At 42.2% G+C, this 25,867-nt stretch overlaps 3 protein-coding genes and 3 long non-coding RNA genes across 6 annotated transcripts in view; 4 read left to right on the top strand and 2 right to left on the bottom strand.

Moving 5' to 3' along the window:
* Positions 1-748: 748 nt before the first annotated feature.
* On the top strand, positions 749-1,556 carry LOC138224331 (uncharacterized). The gene is made up of 3 exons (XR_011182791.1): positions 749-826; positions 1,154-1,350; positions 1,442-1,556. It is a non-coding gene; the product is annotated as an uncharacterized lncRNA (long non-coding RNA).
* Positions 1,557-4,049: 2,493 nt separating this feature from the next.
* On the top strand, positions 4,050-4,755 carry LOC107079016 (uncharacterized). The gene is made up of 3 exons (XR_001479989.2): positions 4,050-4,256; positions 4,344-4,465; positions 4,598-4,755. It is a non-coding gene; the product is annotated as an uncharacterized lncRNA (long non-coding RNA).
* A 5,487-nt stretch (positions 4,756-10,242) lies between these two features.
* Positions 10,243-16,755, bottom strand: drg2 (developmentally regulated GTP binding protein 2). Its single transcript, XM_006637153.3, has 13 exons — positions 16,390-16,755; positions 15,595-15,755; positions 15,339-15,428; positions 15,050-15,110; positions 14,756-14,846; positions 14,514-14,586; positions 14,250-14,340; positions 13,566-13,663; positions 13,355-13,431; positions 13,171-13,259; positions 12,414-12,472; positions 10,855-10,908; positions 10,243-10,746 (listed from the first exon to the last, which is right to left on the bottom strand). The coding sequence occupies exons 1-13, from the start codon at positions 16,451-16,453 to the stop codon at positions 10,660-10,662; spliced, it is 1,095 nt and encodes a 364-aa protein (XP_006637216.1). The 5' UTR covers positions 16,454-16,755; the 3' UTR covers positions 10,243-10,659.
* A 368-nt stretch (positions 16,756-17,123) lies between these two features.
* gfer (growth factor, augmenter of liver regeneration (ERV1 homolog, S. cerevisiae)) lies at positions 17,124-19,797 on the top strand. The gene is made up of 3 exons (XM_006637276.3): positions 17,124-17,349; positions 18,795-19,006; positions 19,319-19,797. The coding sequence occupies exons 1-3, from the start codon at positions 17,125-17,127 to the stop codon at positions 19,479-19,481; spliced, it is 600 nt and encodes a 199-aa protein (XP_006637339.2). The 5' UTR covers position 17,124; the 3' UTR covers positions 19,482-19,797.
* On the bottom strand, positions 18,359-23,928 carry LOC138224273 (uncharacterized). The gene is made up of 3 exons (XR_011182692.1): positions 23,009-23,928; positions 22,579-22,667; positions 18,359-19,065 (listed from the first exon to the last, which is right to left on the bottom strand). It is a non-coding gene; the product is annotated as an uncharacterized lncRNA (long non-coding RNA).
* syngr3a (synaptogyrin 3a) overlaps positions 23,918-25,867 on the top strand; it is a 25,975-nt gene continuing 24,025 nt past the window's right edge. The window contains exon 1 of the mRNA XM_006637152.3: positions 23,918-24,417. Within this exon, the coding sequence (XP_006637215.2) occupies positions 24,316-24,417 (102 nt within the window). The 5' untranslated portion in view covers positions 23,918-24,315. The remainder of the gene's footprint in view (positions 24,418-25,867) is intronic.

Here is a 25,867-nt window from a genome sequence, read left to right as displayed (position 1 = left end):
TCGCTCTTTTCATTATTATTAGAGATGTTATTATTTAATATACCATTTGATAAAGAAGGTACTGTAGTCAAGTGCAAAGAGTGCAGGTGATAAGCATGTTGTCTGTGAATATCAGACTGCTGGCCTTGAACTAGTGGAAGCAGTGTGCGACAGGTATTCAGGAGCTTTAGAACTCATAATTGTCCTCTCTTAGAGAGAGATGCTAATGCTTAAAGTCATCAAAATTGTGTATAGTGTTATACGCTTTATACACAGACCGTACAGTAAAAAGCGTTGGGGAACCATTGTAAATGAGTGATGTACAATAATCACAGGTGAGATTGAGTATCAAACACTAACAGTATAATTCTTACTGCTTAATCTAAACTTCAAAGACTGGAACTCTGAAACCTGGAGCAGGGTTGACGTTAATTTATCACCTTTTACTATTTATGACCCGAATCCCTGGAGATGCATAAAGCATATTCGTTTGCACTGAAAACAAATCGTAAATGTTCAATCAAAGTTTCAATAAGGTTAACTCATCAGCGGCCCAGTTGAAAGTATGGATCGGGATTAATCTCCAAATTAATTGGGTCTGAAAGACTGTGTTGTCAAAGCGGAGACGGCCAACTCCAGGATCCAGTCCGTGTTTTACACATTTCTAGGTAATTAAAAATCAGAAGCCAGGTTTGATCAATCTCGAATCAGCCCTCAGCTGGCCTCCTTTAAAAACGGTTCTGGCTGCTGTATTATCTCTTTGTCTTTTAAATTGCGGTTTTACAGCTGGAGGAAAAATAATTCCGGGATGTTTTCGGTTAATTTGAGTAGCAGAACTCTGGACAAGGTTTCTTCACATTAGGTTTCTTCACATTAGGAGAGGAACAGTTTAAAAACTAAAGGAAATGAAGCATTTGAGCTTCAGAGTAATTAAGAAAAGGACTTTGTCGTGGCCACTAGATCTTAGACGGGATTTTAGAAAGTGTCTTCGAGCTTTAAAAAAAAAACGTTGAATTATAACTTAAGCAATCAGTTTCTTACCTCTAAACGGGGCGAAAAGCAACGTATCGTTTTTGTTACGGTTTAACATTGCTACTTATATTTTGAACACCTGGTCAGGTTTGTTAGTCGTGTATCGGCAGGTCTCTTATTTAATCCAATTTCTCCTCTCTAGGTGCCTAGTCTTCCTGTCCTCTACAAGCGTCTGAACGCCGAAGCGCAGAGCCCCCGTGTAGCGTGAAACTGGGGAGATGAGCGGGCAGCTCGAAGGGGAGAGAATCCACCTTGTCTGCACTCTGCTTATCGAGCCTCTTGCTTTCAGGCTCAACACCTTCCTTCAAACCAACCGCTCGTTTTTGCCTTCAAAAAGAGGTGCTGCCTTTGTACAGGCAAAGGCTAGAGGCCAAAACTTCTGATTGTAAGTATACAAATGCAAAAGGGTTTTTCTCCCCTGTTTCAGCAGTAGGTGATCCCGGAGAGCAGCCAGACTCACCTCGCGGTTCCGGGACCCACCGTCTCTCCGGCCGGCTGTCCTGACAGGACGTTTCCTCTCCCGGGGCTCCAGACTGCGGGCCGCCCGAGCGATGATCAACATTGGATAATAACAGCTGGTCGGGTTCCGATTATACCGCTTCTTGTTCAATTGTTCCCCCCCAATAAACGAGTGTCCTTGGATTGTTTCTTAAAAGCTGTGTGGATTTCCGTTGGATTTGGATACCTACATTGGGGTCATTTCTACAACGAGCGAGACTCCACGCATGATAATCCTTCTGTTTCTTTAATGAGCCTAAACGTGCTTCCTTTGCCCCTGTAGACTTTCCAGGGTGCCTGTTAAACATTAATTTAGGGTGCTTCTTCTCCCTCTGATAGCTGCTACAATGTGACTATATAATTTCAGCTGTTGCCTGTACGTCTACAAAGGGAAGCTGTCTGCGAACTAGCAACTGCGTAGTAGCACAATGAACTTGTACAATAAACTTGATGTAGTATAATCTTAATATCACAGCAACCTCCTAGTAAATATCACTTGTAGCCAAACTGGTGCTGGCAATAACAAGGTTCTGGAAGAGCAGCTCCAGTCGTGATTGCAGCTTGACTCCTGAGAAACTGTAAACTTGAGAAGGACAATTCTCCCATTGAATATTTCTATACAAAGCACTTTGCAATTCATAAGAATTTGAGAGAATGCAACCAAGTCAGAGGAGGTTAGTGTGATTTCCTGTGGCTGAACTCCCCTTGTGGAAAAATGAGCACAGCACTGTATAAGCAAAGCAGACTGTCCCTTGAAAGAGCATTTTGTGGTTAATAATGAGCTTATGGTGTGCTGTAACACCCACCTCCACAATCTGTCTTGTAATACTACATCTGTGCCCACCATTCTACATTGAAGCAGGCATTTTGAGGACAGGCCCAGAAACTGAAGCATTCAACATTTAAAGATTAAGAGATGTATATTCTGCAAGGAAGAAGCACGCAGGCAGTCTTCAAACACTTGACTGAAAATTATAACAGTATTTAACATTCACGAGATTAACTTTGAATGTACATTAAACAATCCAACTCAAAAGCTCTTCCTCAAAACAATATATACTGTTCACTACTTTAGGACAAACATGTCAATTTAAATAAACATTAATCTCTATTCAATTCTCCAAGAGATCCGTATTCTACCCATAGACGCAACAAGAAAGTGGAATTTTACTCAGAAAAAGACGCATTTCATAAAGAAAACCTTAATTTGCTTACTAAACCAGTTTATGTTCCTTTTTTTCCATAAAATGAACCATGAAACACTGAACTATGAACTGATTCTTTGAAATTAGTTCAAGAGATATAAAGAGATTCAAGGTTCAACATTTGTTACTCCAAGTGCAGAGCTACAGTATGTTACTGAAAACAGAGAATGTGTATCAGGTGATATAGTGATCATTGTATTGTTTTCCTAACAATCCAGTCTTTTTTATATCAACATTTGTTCCACAAATTAGGAATGTACTATTTTTTAATCCCCTGAAAGAGAAAACCCTGCCTAATAACTCCCTCTTAACGATGTAAGCAGCAGCAGCAGGCTGTGTTGAGTGTCCAGGTGGTCCTCATGATCCTCCCAGCTCAGGGACTGTGGGGAAAGGCCTGTGATCATCAGCACTGTTGAGAGTTTAGAAATACAATCCGAAATCATTGGAAAACCAATCCTTCTTCCATCAACAAATATAAAAACAGACACAGTGAGAAACTGATTAGTTCTTCAGATTAAAGAAAATGTATATTAACACAGCTACGGAGTATTACAAACTTTCTAAAGACTTCAAGAACACGCAATTGTTTGCCAATGTTATATCTCGGGAACAAGAGCAGCTGGGAAGCTACTTTCAACGGCACAAACGAATCAGACCGGCTCGGTTCTCCTGAGCCGCTGTAGGGGGGGCAGAGTGATGTCACGCCCCGAAGACATAAGGCGTTACGTCCAGGAAACGAAAACTGCACCAAAACGATTTTCAGCTGCACAAACTCAGCACTGACGAAAGCTGTTTATCATTTTTGCTGCTGATAGGGGGGACAACTTCACGGAGCTGGCAGAGTAAAGTCTCAGGGCATTGCAGTGTGAAGGTGGGACCCTGATACTGGCATTACAGTGTAGCGACACCCAGCGCTGTTAAATTAATAACTGTAGTAGGATCAGCGGCAAATAAGGATCTGGTTGTGTCAGATTACTGCAGTGGAGTGGACTGGAAAAGCTGAAAACTAGGTACCTCCGACTAAAACCATTAGTGGTGGTGGAGGGGAGTCCCCATTACCTGTAAAGCGCTATATAAGTGTAAGCAATTATTATTATTATTATTATTTTTAAATAAGATTTTACTTTGAACTTAATAGTCCCTGTTAGATGTTTGGAATCTCAATGCAGTGGGATTTGTGCAGACTGGCTGTTTGAAAACGCCGCTGTTTAACTGCAGACACGAGCAGCTCCGGGATCCGCTGCCCCTATTGGCTGGCTGTGATTGAGAAGGCAGGTGCGGTCGGCCTGCAATTAGACTTCAATTCGCTCATTTATAGCCGTTCTGGGACCAGGTCGCTTCAAAGCCTTTAAATAGCGAGTTTGGAAGCAACGAAAGTTTCTCAAATTTACCGTTTAACTGGAGCTGCGGGATTCTGGGCTAAGCCTGTCGGTTTTTCTCGAACCGGGTGGAAGACGTAGTAAAATGGGGTTTAAACGTAAAGATGTCGGAGCTACTGGGCGGGCTACGTTTTGTGGCTTGGACTCTGCGAAGTGGAACGTGGTATTAAAACTGTGCTTACAACTGTTTTTACAGTGCTAGTTCTCCTTTCTGTAGTTTACCTGCACGATATGCTTTTTTGTATTCCAGGCTTCTGCTGTATCTTGGTGAGTCTCTGGGTTTTAACCGGCGGCAGTCGGGTCCTTCACCGCCTGCAGACCTGATCGCAGATCCGTGTAGTGAGTGACCGGAGCTCCGCGGCGGATTCACAGGTGAGTCCGAGTCTCTTCATCCTAGAGCCCCGGTCAGCTCAGGACTGAAAACCACTTTTACTGGGATGGCAGATTTTCAAATCGGTACCGGGCCCTGTGGCTTTGTTTGACTTGTATTTTCTCACGGTGAAGTTGCAGGTCCGGCTGGGTTTTCCTTCTCCTGAACCGGTTTGCTGGAAGTCGCACCGACCGCTCTGTGTAGCTTCAACTGGGGGCGAACTCGTGACTTACTGGTAACAGACCGCAGGAAACTGCACCCAGCCGTGTGAGACCCGGTGTGAAGACTGAAACCCCCGGTAGGAGAAGAGGGAGAAACCGCTTACCTTGCTCTTGTCCTGCTGTGAAGTGTATAATGAGAGTTAAATTTTGCTTAAAAACCAATTCATCGTAGTAGAAATCGTGACTGGCTTTCGCAAAACCTGTAAGAACAAATGCATTTTTTTTTCCAACAACCGAGCAAAGCACCTGTACCAGGAGAGCAGCGAGGTATCAGCCGGACCTCCCCACCACCGCCATCCCATCCTCCGCCGGGACGCCGGCCTGCACAGAACCGCCCCGTATTTATAACCTGAGTCCTGCTGAGCGCGAAAAGGACGACGAAGGAAGCTAATCAAGACACCGGGGACGGAGATGAGACTCTGGATATCCGTGCAATAATACCGCTGTATATTGTAATTGTTTCTTATGCTGTAATAAACTGCTGTGAATGTGTTAATTGGATTGATTATTTTGACAGGGTTGGGGTGTGGGGGGTACTGGGGTGTAGAGAACCGTGAATCGGGTCCCACCACGGGGCTCGCAGCGCTACAGCCTCCGGGCGCTGGCGTTGTCCCGGTCAGGGGAGTTGGGAGCCAGGGGACTGCGGCCTCGCCTACAGCCTCTGTCCCCCACCTCTGCGGGCCTGAGGACACGCACTCCTCGGTACGTGAAAGATGACGCACCACGCTGCTGAGAGAACGCGTCTAGTTACCATGGTAACTAGGGGGTGTGGCTGGGTTTAAGGGGCGGGATTCAGTATCCAATCAGCGCCTTGAAGAGGTAGGTGTAAGCCCCGAGCACGAGAGGACACGCTGAGCCCGAGAGGGAAAAATAACTGCAGAGACATGCGGGACTCGAACCCGGCTCACAGGGGTAGAGAAGGAGAAGAGTCAGGGGTTCAGCTGATTGAGCTATACTTCCAGCCGAATCCAGAGTGACTCCCTGGAGATACTTATTTGTTCAAACAAAAAACATTTGCCAAAACATTTGAAATGTATCCCTCCTCCTCTTTTAGAATTCCTAAGCGTTTCTCATCTACTTTTTCGGTTTTTTATAAAATGGGCTGTAGTCTATGGGGACAGGTGGATTTGAATGTGGATCTTACCGACCACAGGCCAGTGCCTTTCAAGATGAACCACAGTGCTCCCAGGAAACGGATTAAGCGCTGTCAATGAAAGCATTAAAACGAATTCCTTCCTCCTGGCAGATAAAGGAGAGACAGCTCTGCTGACTGGGAGCAGGAGCCACTACAGAGCTGCGGCACCCATGTAGTGAATTAAAAAACTTTTCAATTTCATATATGATGTAACTGAATATTACAAATACTTGTAGCTGCACTGAATCCTACTGTGAGCTGTAGCTGCTGTGATGCTGCACACTGTTCAGTGGGGGCGTCAGTCCTGCATAGTGCTCAGGACTCGGCTTCACTGCGAAAGCTGTTATGAGTTGGTATGACTCCATCTGTCTGTACTGAGTAGCTCTAAGTTTGCTGGTAGACTGGAATTAACTTGAATTATAAATGTGGACAATCAGGCTTTTCCACTGTTCCCCATGATAACCTCACTCCTCAAAAGGCAGAAGTTCCCCTGAGTCTCTTGGATTTGATCAATGGAGAAATCTCATCAATATGAAAAATAGATTCCTCCACAGCCACAGGAAATAAAGTCCAAATAAAGTAGTAAAGTGCATGGGAGAGGTGTTCACAAACTGATAAATAAATATTGCACAAACATGGGTTGAAACACAAGTGTCTATGAGTCTGATTAATAGTGCTTTATTATGTAGAAAAATGGTACATTAGTTTAATAAATAATCAGAAAGGAATGAAGGAGCAGTCAGCTGATGACACTGTCCATTCCTGAGGCTGGGTACAGATTCTCCAGAAGCCGTCCCTGAGAAAATACCCACAGCAGTGTAGGAGCAAATCAGAGGGATCAAAGAGGACAACACAGTTTACTACAACAGAGATCATCTTCCCAAAACAACAACTTACAACAATATTCCACATCACATTAGCAATTATAAGAATGAACAGTTGGAGACAATACAAACATAAAATACAGTGATACGCTTGAGACAGAGTATCTGTACAGGTATATATATATAAAGCAATATGTATTTAACAGATATTCAGACCATTATGTCTATCTAGAAATATTAACAGAGTTGTCAGGAAAAAATAATGTTTAAATGATGATGCAAGGGCAATAGCTTTTTTAATAAAGATTAAACCAGCATCTGTATTCTCTCTTTATCTATTCCTGGACTTGCAAAAATAAGTATTAATAATGTAATGACTACATTTTCAACACACTGGTCAACATGTTATCTCTTTCTGTCTTCTAGATCTGTCATATAAACAGTATAGAGCAACAGAGAGAGAAAGACTGGAGCTAAACCAGGTTACTGTTTGATCCAGTTAAATCAAACACCTTTACCCAGCTCTTCAGGTGCTGCTGATTTAAAGAGACCTCATCTACAGACACACTGACCCCTCCAGGACCAAGGCTGGACACCCCTGCTGCAGACACACCGACTGGACCAGGACCAGAACTGGACACCCCTGCAGAGACACTCACCCTACTGGGACCAAGACTGGACACCCCTGCTGCAGACACACCGAGTGGACCAGGACCAGAACTGGACACCCCTGCAGAGACACTCACCCTACTGGGACAAAGGCTGGACACCCCTGCTGCGCCCACACACACCGACTGGGTCTCCAGGACCAGAACTGGACACCCCTGCAGAGACACTCACGCTACTGGGACCAAGACTGGACACCACTTATTTCCTCTATTGTCCTAGATGGGACATTTGCTTTGCAGGGAGGTAAAAGACAAAACATAATACACAACATGGAAAAAATAAAGTAAACTATGCACTTAATTCTCAAAGCTTCCGTTAAAGATGAGCTCTTGTCCTGCCTACCTCCTTCCTCATGGTTGTGAAGTGGGCGGAGTCACAGACTGTCCAGCTGGTCCTCATGATCTTCACAGCTTAGATGCTCAGCCTTTGGAAAGCTTTTCAGCTTCAATCTTGTTTCTCCAGAAACAGTTAGAAGACGAAGGATTCACTGAATCAGCTATGAGTTTTCTAACAATATCACTATCATCACCATCATCTTGGTATAACGTATCTGAAACAGAAATAAAATGTCCACAGCAACTAGTGTGCCGTAGCGCCGTGAAGTCATGTGTTCAGACTAACAACACTTAGCAGCTACAGCAGAAAAGCCCGCCTTAGATTTTTACCAGTTAAAGGCGAAGACGATTAAATATTTCTTCTTGCTAAAAAAAATAAATCCTTCCTGTTTTTTAAAGTGCGGAGGAGGAACAACAGTCTCAAAATTCCCGCCTTCCTCCCGAATGTCGGAGTTTATTGGGCAAACTGGAGCAAGTCTCGCGTTTAATTGGGGACATTTACTGTCAATCAGAAGTAACTCTCTACTAACCAATCGTGACATTGCTGACCTCAATACCAGTGATCTGATTGGCTCTAGATCCTCTCATTCAGCCACAAGAGAGTTTAGACCCCAGTCACATGATCCGGGTGTTTGATATCGCACCAAACCGTCACTCTTGCGCTGCAAAACAACCTTTCTGTTTCTGTAGACTCGTGTATCACCACTGCCGACTGGTGGTCTACTATCGGAATCGTCTCCTTTTACTGTACTTCGGTTTAATATAATTTCCAAATAATTCATTAATGCTACGAGTTTTTCTTAATATCCAAATAAATCTCCGATATCGAAATAGCCCATGTCAAAACTAGATTTTAGTAGCATCTATATAGTTGCAATAATAAGTTATGAATGTCAAAATGTCTCAAATGATTCTAAAGACAGCTTTCTTTAAAAAAATGCATGAACGATTAATTTCATCTAAATGTTTTATATCTAAACTGGTGTCTGGGCAGAGTCTCCCTTTAGTTCCTTTTACCATTAGGTGTCACTACATTATATGTTCAGTAAAGTCAATGGAGTTTCATGTCGCTCTTTTTATTATTATTAGAGATGCTATTATTTAATATACCATTTGATAAGAAAGGTACTGTAGTCAAGTGCAAAGAGTGCAGGTGATAAACGTTGTCTGTGAATATCAGACTGCTGGCCTTGAACTAGTGGAAGCAGTGTGCGACAGGTATTCAGGAGCTTTAGAACTCATAATTGTGTAGTGTTATACGCTTTATACACAGACTGTACAGTAAAAAGCGTTGGGGAACCATTGTAAATGAGTGATGTACAATAATCACAGGAAAGATAATGATTTGAGTATGGAAAATATATTCCTTTTAACCTATAAAGGCTTGTAAATTAAAATCTTAAATCACTTTACCACACAATATTATTTCTCTTCCTGCATCAGAACAGCTGTCAATGCCTGCTATGATTGGAATGGTGTTCTCAGTTGATGTATCGCAAAAGAGAAAGTCAGTGCTGCAGCTCCACTATAAAATCATGATTTGTTAAGTCCTATATATTTAATTAATTGATGGGAGTGTTGCAATTTCAATTCACAAAGTAGATTGAGGCATTACTTTTCAGACATAGAATTTAGCTTCCAATATTTTTGCTGCCCTGTACTGGCTGACGATTTCTTAAAACTGTCTCTTTTCTATTGAACAGCCTCCTGTTTGGTAAATAGGCACTTAACTAAACTAGCAGGGTGACTTTTTTTGAATTGCCAGTAGAATGCGAAATAACATTTTATTGGTTTCCACTTACGGTTTTGGTTTTTCCTCATGTACTCAAACAACTTCATCACCTCCGAGTTTTCATTTTCATCCCTCGATTTCTGTAAATCCCTTCTTCCCCCCAAAATAGGGCCCCATCTTTGTTTCCTGCTGGCCTCGCCTTTTCTTAGGCACAACCCATTGCTATTTAACTGCTCTTCCTGCTTCTATCATTTGGAAAAGTCTGGGGATGGGAAGAGGGCCATGGACATCTTCCTCCAAAGTGTTCACACATCCCCTCTCAGAAAAGCCACAAACTCACAGTACACTATTGAGAGATATCCCGTTAGTGTTAATCCATGGCAGAGGAGCATTTCCAATAAACGAATACCGGGGTGTGATCCTCTTCCCCCAGGGCACTGTCAATTCAATGAGGGCTTTGTGCCTCTAGACCAAAGGACAGTGTCTGGCCTAAGTCTAATGCTGACTATTTCCTCAGGAAAGTTGAGCTGCCTCTTAAGATCGGAACCGCAAATGACTGGAAAATGCAAGCAGAAGATCCCCATTGTCCTTTGCTGCCTTTACCACACCCTCTCCTGACCTGACAAAGGGGTAAAATAAGGGGCCTGAGGAAGCTGGTCTGGATTCCCATTGGCCACCTCTAGTCTGGTTGCCAGCTGTGTCAGTATTTGTTCATGTTGACACCTGAATCTCCCACCTGACAGAAGGAGAGCTCATGCTCTAGACTTGCTGACCTACCCCCAGTGTGAATTTAGGAATCTCCACCAGCTCCCATGTACAGAGGCGGGTTAACGTGAGCAGAACTTCATAAACTGAGCAAAGCAGAAATTTGATCTTTTATTCTTCCATGTTCCAGATGTCTTGCCAGGTCAATTATCAGACATTACATCCAGTAAAAACAGCTGCAAAATTCAGTAACTGCAGTTAAAAAGATGTGAACATTTTTCATGGTGACATTCTTTTTGAGTTTTATTTGCATTTGATGCATAAGCATAGATAACATTACTGGAACCACCTGACTGAAGATCTAAGGAGGACCTGTTCTGCAGAGAGCATGATTGTATATGATCTTTAACTGTTACACAAAATAAGAACCTGCTAGGTAGGTTTTCTATAAATGCTGTAAATAGATGCACATCTTTATTTCCTGACACTGAAGTGTCCCAAGGATAATTGTTTCAAGGATTCTTTATGCTGCATCTGGCCACATGGTTATTGCTCAAAACACAGGCTGTTATATTTTATTTCTTTACAATCTGGATGACATCTTCATGTTCCATGACATGTGTGAGCCCAACTCTCTGAGGGCTGTACTTTGTGCTTGTTCCCTAAAGACATGAAGAAAAAACATTCACATTATCAAGACGAACAGCTACTCCACTTCTTATCCAAAAAGCATGCGTGAATCAATGTGCCTACAAAGCTGACGTACTTACCCACACCAGTGCGTACTTGAACTGGCTAGCTAGTGTTCTATGAATCCGATGGCACTGAAAGATAAGAAAAGGAATTAAACTGTACTCTTCAAGTTATGCATATTGTTTTAAATCTTTTTTAGAAAATTAGAATCTCTAATAAGTTCTGTTAAAACAACTCCTTCTGAAAAAGCCGTCTATCTCGGCTCTCAATTGCGATCTCCACAATGTCCCACAGGAGAGGCCAGAAATGCTCCTCTGACACACACACCTTTGACCTTGACAGAGCTCAGCCTCCTGCTGTTCTGGGGCGGTGCTGTGTGCGAAGTGGTAAAAAGGGAGAGGGACTGCAGGTGGGCAGAGTCAGGGGAGTCTGCCTACGTGTCCCCCCTCTCCCCTGTGTGTTGTAGCCAGGTTTATAGCTTTAAGCCAATAGGTTAAAAACACGCAATAGGCTACAACAAAAATCGGGTGTCTGCAACAAAATAATCCACAATTATAATTTTCTTTTAAATTCAGCGTCTGACAATTCATGACACGTCACAGGCAGCACAGCCCGGTACCGAGGGCTCAGCTCTGCAATGAGGATAGATGCACCACTCCCCTACAGTGCCGCAAGCCCTCAAGAACTCAGCAGGCTGCAGGGGTCTCTGTGCTGCTAAGAGCTGAGACAACCCTGGCCAACTAATCGCAGCCCACCCTTGGGGTTGTTCAGCCAATTGTGTGCTACCGTTTGGGGAATCTCTGTCTCAAGACAAGCAGTGATAAGACTCGGGCTTGAACCCACGATCACAGAGCTCAACGGGCACTCAGGCAAGCACATATACTCATTGAACTACTTAACCCCAAGAACAATTTCAGTTCTTCAATAAGTCCAGTCACATGAGCTCATATGAAACCCTGAATTTAAACTGTACTGGACACCAGCTTGAAATCCACAGCGCTGGCCACCTACAGACTATGTCGGCGCACAATGATTTTGCCAGATCACTACTGAAAGGACTATTATTCTTCATTCTACCCGGGAGACGGCACAAAATACTACTTTGTGCTCAGGGTTTTGCTTTTTCCAGGTTTATTTCACAGTGGCATACCATCCATTAAGAGGCAATTATCAGCTACATCCCACTTTAACAATAATTAGCCATCGTCCTCTGGAAACAGATTGTTTTATTATTAACCACAATTATAAACATAAACAATGTAGTTGTAAATATACACCACAAACATCTCCATTAAGTTGAAATGAATATTCCCTGGATAGCTTGCTCGACAACAGGTTAAAATAAACGCACAACCAGATTATATATCAGCTGGTAAACTGTGGCACCGAAAACTGAGCTATAAGGGCTGTAAACTATACCCAAGAGACTCATTTGGGAAAATGCACAGTGGCTGAAGTGTGACGTGAAACGCAGCTTGTTTTCTCTGGCAAACAGTGGTTGTTTTTCAGTTTAGACAGTGAGAACAGAAAACACTATTCCTTGGTTCTGTGCTTTCCTTGAAGGAAAAACAAAACTGGTTCATTTTATTTTAAACACCTCAAGGCAGAAGGAAAAAGACGTGAAATATCTGCTTACCACATGTTCGACACTAGCTCCTCTCCTCATGATAATTGCATCTGAGAAATCTGGTCTCTCTAGAAACAACACAAGAATGGATTGGGTTTTTAATCATGAGAAAGGTTAATATCGGACTGCACCCACGCCAAAAAAGGTTCAACAGCGATTACATCGTCACCAGCACTAGCTATATTCACACACAGGGTTTTCTTTTGATTAGAGATACGTATAGTGACATAGGTATGCATGTCATTAAATCTGCATTGTAAAAATTCACAAGGATATAAACTTCACACATACTGTGAAAGAGGACACAAGAAAATCTAGGAATTTATTTGCTGGTGTTTTAATGGACGAAGCAGCCGAAACAAAAACTCTCCAAGCATGGCAAACAGAAGAGCCCACGCTTTATTTAAAACGGGAAACCTCAAGACGCTCCACCCAAGACAATTCATTAAGTAACCCGATCTCTGATGAAGAATAGGTCACTAACGACATTTCATACAACAAAACTATGCTGTTTCGTTATCTAAACGAGCAACGGGCTATTTTATCTTCTTCTTAGTCTCCAACATGGCAGAATAAATGTATTATATAAAAAGTACATTTTTAGTAGAGAAAGGGAAGCCTATATAATTGCCTGTAAACACTGATGCCTTCTAAAACCACCACAGTCAGAGAATCAAAATTAGTTATTGCAGTGGACAAAATAGTTAGGACATTCACTGTTAACTTCTGTGTCTACTGAACAGATGTTTTAGTGAGCTAAGGATACCTCCTCTTTTCTTAGTGTAGATGCAGATGAGGGCCAGGTACTCCCAAAGTGTCTCAAGAAGGTAATCTAGATTAAGCTTCATCCCACAGCTGAAAAAAAACATGGTCTTATCAGCAAACATGAAAAAGTGCAACAATGCCACTGTTCTTTTCTGAAACAAGAAAAACGGCCACAGGATATTTACCTAATGACCACGCTATTGGGTCGTTTGGCCAAACGGTCTACCTCTTCCATCGAGATTTGGTCAATTTTATTGTACACCTGCAAAAACAAAGGTCTACACTTTTTGACAAGAAATTTCTCTAAAGTCCAAAAATGAGAGTCAATTTATTTTTTGTTGTCAGTTTGCACCCTTTAGATAAAAAAAAAAACACTCAGCACCGTTTTATACTTACGTATAAGCATGGCATATATACTCTGTTTCCCACAATTACATCGATGAACTCATCTGAAGTACAGTCTTCTCTAAACAAAACCTCTGCATTAAAGATTTCTGTGAGGATGTTTTTTAAAGAAAATGTTTATAACATGCATAAACATATTTCATATCTGTATATTGGTGTCTTAATATCTTCTGATTATTTCAATGAAACACACAAGTTATTTCTCAGTGTTATACACGGCAGTTTGTCATATTGCACCATATTAGGTCATCTAAATTGCTTTTAAGCAATGTAAATGTTTTTTTTCCCAAAGGAGAGGAAACAACACAAACATTGGGAAGTCATAATACTCATTCTGAAATGTCACTAAAACAATTTTAAACCTTATTGATGCTCCTGTATGAAATGACTACACAGTTTTATTGTATCTGTTCTGGTTCTATAATAAAAAAAACATCTTTTAAAAAGAGACCATAAACTAACAGCCACCATTAATAAAAAATTGATAAGCAAAGGTTTAATGAACAGTGTAATGTTTCTATAAATAATCTCTTGAAAGAGAAGACATGTAAATCACCCTGTATCTTAGTTCCTGTTGTTCTGGAGCAAAAAGCACACCGCTAGGGTAAGACACATTAAAGCACGCTATCACAACCCGAAAACAAGCGGATTTTTTAGGTTGACATTAAAGGATACTGTATTCATGAAGAATAAGCTGCACTAGTTTTTCAGAGCAGTGGGTAAGGGGGACTGTGGAGTTGTAGGAGATGCCTCCACCCTTCTTGGGCTGAAAAAAAAATATTACAAATCAATATCGCTCCAAGAAAATTCAGATATAAGGCTTCACTTTAAACTTATAATCAAACATGTTATACATTTTAAGCATGTTGTGGCTATTTCTCATTTACACTAACATTTGCTTTATTGCTGATCTGTACATAAGTTAACCCCAGATAATACCTTGAAATATATATTAGGCTTCGACATGTTGAGCCTAATTCCAACAGATTCCAACTCCTTTTCCAGAAGCCCCCTGTAAAAAAAATAAATAAAAGATTACATTCAAGGACTGCATTTAAACATAGGAAGACATTTTAAATAAACTGTTTTTCAGGGACACAGCATACTCGCTTTTAACTAAACTGGAGGTTTTTCATATGACGCATAAATAATTTAATTTATTTAAAAAGCAGATCACTAACCTCTGAACATCCCCTTTTGTGGCATCCAGCATCATTATGACAACATCTGCAGTTCGGGCAACAGCAATAACTTGTCTTCCTCTACCCTTCCCTGCAAAGACCAGCACCCACACACTGATAAAGGCCATGCTAGCACCAGTTACACCTACAGCCCAGCAAAATGGCTGCTCACTGAGAAGCTAGCCCAGCACTGAAAACACACCAGGGTCATCACATTGCAAATGAGATGTCTTATTAATTAAAACCTTCCTAAATTGTAAGGGATCACAAAGCTATCACTTCCAATTAAATTACCTTGTGCTGCCCCTTCAATGATCCCAGGTAAATCCAACAGCTGGATGTTGGCACCTTTATACTGCAAGAAAAAATCCACATCACCTGTTAACCAGTGTCGTGCAAAAAAAAAACCTTTTGATGTTTTTCCTTTTACAAAACAAACTAAAAAAACAAACAAAGAGAATACCTCTAAAAATATTGGTGGATTCATATTGCCATTGCATTGACCTGGATGCCAAACAAATTTAAGGCTCCTTTGTGAAATCATGTGCACCCTTTTCAAAGAAGGAAAGCAAGACAACCATACCTCAATAACTCCAGGGATACAGGTCAAGGTCGTGAACTCATAGGAGGCGGCCTCACTCGCTGTTGATGTCATAAGGCTGAGGAAGGTGGACTACGAAACAGAAACATCACATCGCCTCAATCAGAAGTTTAGGAAGTTCCTCAAACAACCTATGGCGTAATATACCTTTGTACGCCAATTCCGACACACATTATAAACCTTTCCTTCACATAGGCAGAGTAAAAACTAGGACTTTGGCAGAAAGTAGGTGCCTTACCTTACCCACGGATGGGAAACCAATCAGTGCCACCCTGGCATCGCCCGATTTCATCACATCGAAGCCTTCGCCTTTGGCGCCAGCTGACTTGGAAGGTTCTAACAGCTGGGCTCTGTACTTTGCCAATTTAGCCTTCAGCAAACCCAGATGGTACTCAGTTGCTGCAAACCCAAAAAAACAACAATGTAGTGTCAAGGAAATCTATACCTTATATCCTAAAAAATGTAACTAACATGTTTTGAAACTGGTGCTGCAGAAAACTCATTTGATGTTGCTGCACAATTACTCTCTACTATAATATTTTGGTTGATTTCTCTGTGTCATCCCAACCCCCCCATTAAAACTGTAAAAGCAACACTAAAGCAGGGGTTATTAACTTGTTACTTCCATCCCATTACAAGTCTTTGCTGTGCTGTAGATCATCCTTAATTATCAATGTTCTTCAGCGCTCTGGTTTTTTTAAGGACCAATCCTGCAAGACTTATCATAATGTACAACAATTATTATGTTCTTACCAGAACAGGGGACACTACGTAGATGTGCATTTAAAACTGAGAACACAAGGCACTGATCTACCCAAAGGGTCGTGGGAGTATGGAACAAGCTACCCAGCCATCTTGTTGAAACGGATAACTTGGATTCTTCCAGGAAACAGCTGGGAGAAATGACTGGAACAATTCACGAATAACTACTAAATGGCCTGGATGTGCTGAATAGCCTGTATTCGTCTGTATCTTTTCTCACGTTTTTGTGGCTACCCCTGCCTTAAAGGCTAACATAAATCACCGAACGTACCTTTGTTTTTCTGGGTCCGTGCAATTTCTTTTTCGATGTCTGATATTTTCTCGAGGATTCCCATTTTTAACTCCGAGGTGTCCTTTTATAGAATACTTGGAAATTAAAAAGACATGTAGCTCTGTCACGCACAACGTGTCCTGTCCGCAAAACCAGGCTCGAATTTCACAAAAGAGCGTTTAGCATTTGCAACATTTTGCAAGCCATAAAGCGGCCTGAATAATTAAACACGGTTTTTAATATATATTTTGAAAATAAATGAAAGACTGTCAATAAGGAGACAATAATATTACTTCTACACTTCCCTACACAAAGTGCATGCACAAGACAATTACTCCCTCCGGAAAAGGGAGCCACCGTAAAATAGTTCGGAGTGCAACCAAACCCGCTCGAAAGAGAATTTAGTTCCAGAGTATTTTGAGTTGAAAGTCTTTCAGCTCAGGGCAGGTAACGTGTGATAGAACCCCCTTTAAAAGCACAATATATTATCTTTTGAAAATATAGCTATATTGGAGAAATAATAGAGAACATGCTCGCGTTAGTATTTTTTTTATTTACTCAGATGACCAAATAATTATACGTTGTTACATTCTATTTTATGTACATAAAAAGATGGAGGGTTAAAATAAAATAAAATTAATGTATTTGTTGAAATGTCTTTGTTTTATATGCATATGTACAGACCAGAGATAATGCGTTATATAAGAGACATGTCTGTCATATGTCAAATATAGAATGCATCCCAGAAGCCTTTGCGCCTTGAACATGGCTGCGACCGGCGGTACGAGAGCGCCTGACCCTTCTTCAGTAGCCGGGCTTGCCGGTTTCCCGTTCGCGATTCCAGCTGTCCCCTCTGAAAAAGCGTCGGAAAAGACGGATGAACATAAAAAGAAACCTTGCAGGGCTTGCATGGATTTTAAATCGTGGATCAAAGAGCAGAGGAAACAGTCAACGCTTCAGGTGATGCAAACGAGGTTCAATTCAGTGCTACACTTGTCCGAGTCAAGACATTGGATTTAGAATGTATTCGGATCACGTTTAAGTCAGTTAATATTACACGTGGATCGTATTATTTAAATCTGCTTACTTAACTGCAGTGTTAGTATCATTGTGGGATAAACTGATCAGCTTTACAGTTTACTCTGTGCAAAATACATTTTCTTTTCTCGCGTCTTTGCAGAATTGCGGACTTCCTACGATAAAAATAGCACGATCAGTTTTCAGGTTTGGACATGGAGTTGTCGCCGAGATTTTTCTACACTACGGAGACTGAATCCCATTGTCAGGGACGCGTGAAAATGTTGAAGTTTCACGACTTTCTTTTTTTTCTGCCGTCTGCTTGCCCTTTACTTCTAGGTCTCGGAAGTTTTTACGTGTTGCAGGTCAGGAACGTCAGGAGGGAATCTTTCTCCCAGGTGCATAGCTTTGGTTAAGACGCTTAAGCAGTTATGTCTGAAACGCTGAAATATTATTACATACCTTTATTTCATCAGGATTAAGTTTACACACTGGAATATCTGCTGTCTCTAAATGGGTTAGTGAATACTGGATGTACTAAAGCCCCTTACCTCCTAACCAGATGTGTTCTGCGTGAGCACATAACTGTCCTTTAAATTGCACTGTCTCCCTCCAACATGTAGAGTTGGAAACTCCGAGGTTTAGGGTTTTCTTGCTCACGTGGAAGGTACAAAATAGTCTAGCTCCAGATGATTTTAAGCATTTTTCGTCCTCACAGTCCAGTTCTTAACACAAATTCTGCCGATTCTTCTGAGGAGCAGGTGGTATACAATGGGAACAGACCTTTGAGTCTGCCACTTCAGCTCAGAATAGGGTCTGGCTCCCCTGCGGCCCTGTGTTGATAAAGTGGATGTTTTGAGATGATATATGGGGCTGTTGGAACCCACCCACTAGGTGGAGCTGTTGTACAGAGTATGATGGGGAGACAAAATGTTAACGTGGAAAAGAACTGTTTAAGATAAGATTACTTTATTGGCCATATACAATTTCTCACATTAGGAATTTGTTTTTCCACATACCCCCAGCTTGCTCTCCATGAGACACAGACACGGAGAGAAGCTGGGGGTCAGAGCGCAGGGTCAGCCATTTATACAGCACCCCTGGAGCAGCTGGGGTTAAGGGTTACTCATCAGAGTAGGATTCCCCTGCTGGCCGCGGGATACGAACCGGCAACCTTCCAGCCACAGGCGCAGATCCTGAGCCACAGAGCCACCAATCCGCCCTGTTTATCACATATACTGAATCCGCAGTAATGGGCTTGGCGGGGTGAAGGGTATATTGACACTCTCAGACTGAAGAAGTCCATACTGATCACACCTCCAGGGAATGGAGGAGGAGGAGGAGGAGATGGGGCAGGGGGTGTAAATGACGCGGTCGTCTTTCTTCAGGAGAGCCGGGGGGAGGAGGAGAGGGAGCGTCCCGTGGAGTGCCCCCTTGATCGGGAGGAGCTGGGCAGGAGCACCTGGTCCTTTCTTCACACCATGGCAGCCTACTACCCCGACACGCCCAGCGGCAGCCAGCAGCAGGAGATGAAGCAGTTCGTCAATCTCTTCTCCAAGTTCTTCCCCTGCGAGGAGTGCGCCGAGGACTTGAGATCCAGGTTCGGGATTGGCCTCCTCCGCCTGGCAGAGAGCTGACATCCGGGGGAACGGATGCCGTCTGTTTGTAGAGAGGATTTGAAAGATGGCGTGTATTGTTTTTGTCACTTAAAATATCGACTCTGTGTTACTTCATGTAAACGATCAGTGGTATTACGTTAAAAGTTGTTGCACTGTAAGAATGACACATTTCATCAGACTCGCAGCAAGGATGGGAGATTAAGAAGTGTGCAGCACCTCGCACTGTTAAGTCAAGGCTATATTTTGACAAACACGGGCGATTCTTACTCTGTCATTCTTCCCTCCTATTGCAGACTGAAATCTAATCAGCCGGACACGAGCAGCCGGCACAACCTGTCTCAGTGGATGTGCCACCTGCATAACGAAATCAACGTCCGCTTGGGCAAGCCTGAGTTTGACTGTGGGAAGGTGGATGAACGATGGCGAGATGGCTGGAAAGATGGATCCTGCGACTGAACCAGGCCCCGCTGGGCACGGAGACCCTGAGCCTTGACTGAAGGCTGCCGCGCGTGCACGGCCCTTTCAGAAGTAGGCATCCCAGCGCGCGCCGGTCCCCTCCCTTCCTCGGCTCCGAGACCTTTGGTTTTTGTGTCCTGTGAGCTGACCCGGCTCTCATGAAAAGAAAAACGGGTCTCCGTTTCCCGTTTGACATCGTCTCTCTGCGATTTTCGTTTGACAAACGAGTGAATATTTCTCCTCTAAATAAGGCAACGACCAATTGTTCTAGCTTGTTAATTGGGGAAAAATAAAGCACTAATACCATCCGCAATTACGAATGAACCTTAGCTAATCAATTACCTCTTCAATGCCTGATTTTGATCCCTGGGACAAGTAATTCCAGTATTTGAATACGTGTCTTTGTTTTCAGATCAAATACTTACCATACAATGTAGTAGCATAGCAATATGCTCTTACTTTGGCTCAACGGAAGTCTTTAAATCCTATAATCTTATAACAGTTCTGGATTGTGACTGTACAGAACAGGGGAACACCCTGCAATAGTATCTTTAATGATACTTGAGAGAACTTAAAAACCAGAGAAAGCACAGCAGCTTTATCAGGTCAAAGGATATGATTACCAGTGGAAAGTGCAAAATGGCTGTGCTGTGTTTTCGTTGGTTTTCTGGTATTGTTTCTGCAGATACAGAGCCATTTCCTGACAAATAGTCTGCAGTATAGAAGGGTTTTCTGTTCTGTTTAACGCAAGTCACTTATGGTAGCACAGTACATCAAGCGATCAACTTACACACGCATGTATGTAGTATTCTTTCTTCCTGTAACATAACATGATTTTCCCATCTTTGTTTATAGTTGCAAATACCCTATGACCCAACAGGGGCAGCTCATAAACTTCCCTGCAAAAGGTGCGCTTCAGAAAATGACTTACTAACTTGAAATGTGCAAGTCTACCTCTGCTTCATGAATACTACAGGTTGTACTTGAACCCCGTCCCATTGAGTATGAGTTTGCAAAATATTAGCCATGTTCTCGTGTTTCTTTTCTTTTTCAGGCGATTTTAAGTCCCTTAACTCTTGTTCCACTCCCAACTTCACAGTTCTGCACTGAATATAAAATCCCCCCAGGAGCTGTTATGTTTTATATATTTTCTCTTGACAAAAGGTTAGAATTAAACAGGACCTGGGGGAGATTTTATTTCCATTATTAACTTAGGGGTGTGAGACATTTTGTGAGAGGCTGTGGATTTGAAGCACAGTAGTAGACGACAGCTCTAAAGTTTCATTGAGGAAAGAGTCTCCAATGGAGACCGTGTAACAGTGCGGCAGGGGGCGGAGCCGCGGCGAGCGCCGGTAAAGGTCGACGCCCCTTCTGAAGAGGCGGAGGCACCGGTGTGAGGTTAGCGAAAACCGAAAAAAAAAAAACCCCACAAATTAACGCTATCTAACGGGGTCCGGCCTGGGGAAAAAAGGGAGCGCGAGAGAACTCAACCCGGTTTGTCCCGGTGGAGGTACAGGGCGGGACAGGCGAAAAGAAAAACGAAGGAAAAATGCGACCTTACGCTCTCGGCCCAGTTCCCACGGGGAGGTAGTTGGTGTCTTAAGGGTCCTTAATCAGCCCTAGCAGCTGTGGTGTGCTAATGCCACACCCTGCAACATCTGAATTTTCCCTCCTTTATCAAGCTTCTCTGATGAAGCTTCCTCTGAACAACAACAACAACAACAATCTTTGCATAACGGAGAAGAATTTGGGCTGAAATGTATTCATCATGCATCAGAGCACCAGTAGGTGCATCAGTATTTCAGTATTGAATCAGTGGTTACTCCCACAGTCCAAAGAGATACTGGTAGGTAAATTGGTTGTGGTGGATGAGTGTGTGGCCTGTGATGGACTGGTGTCCCATCCAGGGTGTATCCTGCCCAGTGCCTGTTGCTTGCTGGGATAGGCTCTGCTACCCAGAATTGGACGAACTGTGTACAAAATTGGTGGATGGGTTCAATAATCGGTATAAGAGCTTAGATTTCATTACAGCCGCGCCCTTCTTCAGGAAAGCTTACAAGCACATTAACAACTGTGGCAGATTGAGCAGCAGGACCATAGACTGAACACTGAAGCAGACGTCATGGCTGAGGATATGCTGTTCATGGAATTTCAGTGATTATATTGATAAAACCTGTCAATTACAAAAAAAATCTCAAATGCACAACAGGCACATCTTAAGTCCCTGTTTTGCTTTAGAAACATCACCAGTGTTGGCAATTTGTTTTCTCAGCTATAACATACACCTTATGTTTCCAGATGAATGATGTTGAATTCTGAAACACGGCACCAAATATCCTTGTCCAATTTAAAACAAGCCTTTTGCTCCCTCCCCGTGTTTCCTCATAACAGAACTATGATCTATGTAATATACTATGAATTTTTTTACAGCATGGCAGATACCCTCATCTCAGAAATATACTGTTTGGTATTTAAAAATAAAAAATTGACATTTTTGTGTGTTTTGTATTTAAATTGTACAGTTTAGATGTGAACCTAATATGTAATGTGCATTGATGTGGTAAATGGAACTAACTGTCTTTAAAGTTACTAAATAAAATGTTACATTGTCCTCTGTATTTTTCCTCTCTTAAATCTTAAAGCAAAGTACTTTAAGAGTTACAAATACACTTTTTAAACCAAATCACACAATTAACTTTTTGAATAATTTGTGAAAGAAAAAAATCACTCAAGAAGTATTAGTTCCATTGACCAATAGAGGGTGTAGTTCTCTTATGTCCTTCGTGAAAACCAGAACTTTAAACTACAGGTGTGAATTAAATTTGATACCTATGAGCTGGAAACGTTGCACAAACGTTGAAGAAATTAGTCTTATTTAGGGAACCTGATCTTGAAAGCAAACAAGGTTTCATCTAAATCTACCCGTCATTTGAAACCCTAACTGTAACAATTAATATTAAAATATATACATGCTTCAGTTTAATTACGGAGAACAATATTAATTTAGTCATGTTTTAGTGCTCAATTTGCCTGTTAAATTTAGTTTATTTTCAGGACAGTTTTAAAATCTTGTAGACTGTTCGGCGCAGATATTAACCTTGTATATAACCACGATCTCTCTCCTCAAGTAGGTAGCTGCATCAGCATGGGTAGGCAGCAAAGGAACATGTAAGGGTTTATTCCGTGCTGAAAAGAGAAGAAAGGAAACAACGTGTTTTTTTTCTGCTCTTTTCAGCATGGAATAAACCTTTGCTTATCTATTCTCATGTTTGCGAGGCCAAATGCCCTATAGGGTTACAATAATGACGCCTACACATTGCATTGAAGAGATGGAAATATAGATTACGTACGCGAACATACATAAGCCAAATGCATCAAAAACGGCGCATAATATGCATCTCATTCAACTTTATTGTCACTCTCTCACAACAGAATTACCGAGTGTTTACAGAATGAATGCTTTTATGCAACAATAATGAAGAATGATTAAGTAATTAATGGCATATATATATATAATGAAGCATTACCTCCACGCAATCGCAGCTACAGTATTAACAGCAGGAATCCCCGTGTCTGAAAATCAATCGGCCAGTCAATAAACGTTCAAGCATTTCCTTGGAATGCATTGCAGGTCACAGACTGATCCAATTTTCTGTCAATATACAACCAGTATCCTGCGAAAAAGATGAAGACCCCTCCACGCACAATATATGTAAATATATTGTTTAATGATATTTAGGAACTGGAAATTTCAGCCTCATACTTAATGTAACTCCCATTGAGCTTAGCAAATGGTCGTCTTTCACAATTCCGCTATGACCGTCCTTCCAGCCCTCATTTCAAGACTTCCCTTGAGCCACACGAGAGAGAACTGGCCTTGAGCACACATTTCCAATCTGGGAGCGCACACGCCTCGCCTCCAGAAGTATGATGCTTCTAAAGGCTGCGAGATGAACGATGTACAGTATTCTCGTGGTAGTACTGCAGGAGGCTCCACCTAATGTCCCCCTCTCTGTAAACCTGATCGGGAAGCAGTGACTTTCAGACTGTACAGAGGTTTTAGTAATCAAACTAACGTGCTGCTCACGGGCATTCAGTCAGGGTCTATGTATAACGATACTGAGCGCTGCCGTGCAATAACAGCTCGTCTTATCTACAAGCCTAACGGATGCCCCCCCCAACACGTTGCTAGGCCGATAATACTCTTGTAGGCATTTTTTTTTAGTTTCAAAGCACCGAGGAAACTGCCTGGTTCCCGTTTACGGCGTTTATTTTGTTAGCTGGCGCTGGAAACGCTGCGAAGAGAATCGCCGTCAGGGGGTACGCCTACGAAGGGACCAGAGCGGCAGGTCCACGGATGACGGAGGGGAGACATCTCGCTGAGATGCCCTTCCCAGCCCGAGACTCGGGTGAGGAGGAGGAGGCGAGCGAGACTGCAGACGCTCCTCCGTCCCCCCCCCCTGTGCGGCCGCCGGTGCGTGTGCTTGTGACTGCCTGCGCGTTCAGGTTAATCGGGGCGGCGCTTGGAAAGCTAGGAGTTAATTAAAGGCCGGCGGCCAGTAGCACTACGAGCAGAGCATCGAGTAAGCAGTTCCCGGGGGGGGGTGAGGGCTTCGCTTGTTTACCTTAGGAGCGCTATTGAGCCCCAGGCTGAGTCTGCACCCGCTGCAGTCAGGAACGCCGCTTAAACAGGCTCTCCCCCAGTGCGCGGACTCGCCAGGCTTGTGCACGCCGCTGATCGCCAGTGGGTGTGTGCTTGCAGCTCCTACCCGTCTGTGTGAAGGCGAAGCCTGAGATCCATACATCATAAGGCTGGGGTGCAGTGAGAATAAAGATGGAAGGAGTGGGGTCTTTCGGAGCTGGGAGAGCTGGCGGAGCTTTCGACCCTGTCGCCTTCATCAAACAGCCACAGACAATCCTTAGAATACTGTCCTGGGTAAGGGCTATACGTTTTGTCTTTCGTTGGTTTCATTGTCTTGAATGTCCCCTTTAACATCTAGCAGCTTGAATGAGAGCAAAGAAACACCTTAGCTACAAGCAAGCTTTTTAGCCTTCACGGGTTTTTTTTTCCCATATGCAGTTGTTTATGAATAACCGTTATTAGGATCCATCAATCTATTTTTTTTTAAATCTAACCGTTTAATAAAAGTCAAATTAATTTGGGTAAGAAAGGGGTTGTATTTCATAGCTGTGCATATTTGCAACAGTATTTGATTTCATTCAGTGGAAAGGTTTTTTTATTTTCTTGTGATCGGTATTTGATGTACTTTCATCTTCTCAAATCTGAAACCAAAAGCAATTTTCATTGAGCACCTGTTTAACCTTACTCATTTAGTGAAGGCTACTGTATTTGGGGGGGAAAATTGTCTTTTTTTAAAAAAATAAAACCAAATATTGCTGGTCAGATTAAAATGGAACTGTTCCCTGGGCTATGTTCTGTTGGCACCAGGCGCTTTAAAACCTTTCATGTTAATAAACCGTTCCTGTGCGCCGACATCCGCCGTTTTCTCTCGTTGGAAATATAGTACACACAGGTCATTTCTTGTTACGCACGATTTAGGGTGGGTTTCGTCTTATTTATGAAGTTTATTTTCCATTAAATATTAAAGCTCTTCTTCATAGAAGAAACCGATCATTAAAAGTGCAAATGCCTCTGTACCTAAAATAGGATTGAAAACATTATTCTAAAACGTATAGATTTGAGAATAAATCGTATTTTAATTATCTTATTTTTTTTCAAGCTTTTTACAAAATCTCCAGTTATTAATACAAATAAAAATCCGGCATCCCCTTCAATTTTGATTGGCTGTTTTAACGATCACCTTCCTAGTCGATGCGCCTGTTGTTGGGGGTTTACTACTGTATGTGGCCAACGATGTCCAGCACGATTTACCTTTCGTGCATGTAACGTTTTTGCATGGCTACTTCTATGTGTTTTTTAGTCCTAAATTGCCAGACTTTTAGTTCTACGTTCATGAACATTACGATTTCGCATGAATGCGAGATGAAATACATTCCAGGCTATATTTAAACCTGAGTAAGTACAAGTGGGCGTTTCAATTGGCCTGAGCCGCAAGATAAAGTAAAAATAAAAGCTTCCAAACGTTTGTAATCTTTATTGGTCGTTTTTTTATAAATAGTTGTCTTAAAACGTGACAGACACGGGTTACCCATAGTTAGGAAGCAAAACGTAATATAAAAGTATAATTTCCCTTCCATTATTATTTATTTGATATTTAATGAATGAATGTCTCTGAGCACACAATTACCTCGTTTCTGCCTTACTTTAGAATAAGTACAGGACTGTTGCATATAATCAGGTCCATTTGAATGTCGCAAACATATACTCAAGTGAAATCGTACCAAAAGCTCACGTTTATTTTGAG

The sequence above is a fragment of the Lepisosteus oculatus genome, chromosome 19, assembly GCF_040954835.1.
Source record: "Lepisosteus oculatus isolate fLepOcu1 chromosome 19, fLepOcu1.hap2, whole genome shotgun sequence".
Lineage (NCBI taxonomy): Eukaryota > Metazoa > Chordata > Actinopteri > Semionotiformes > Lepisosteidae > Lepisosteus > Lepisosteus oculatus.
The sequence above is the reverse complement of the archived record's forward strand: the minus strand, read 5'-3'. Positions and strand labels throughout refer to the sequence as shown.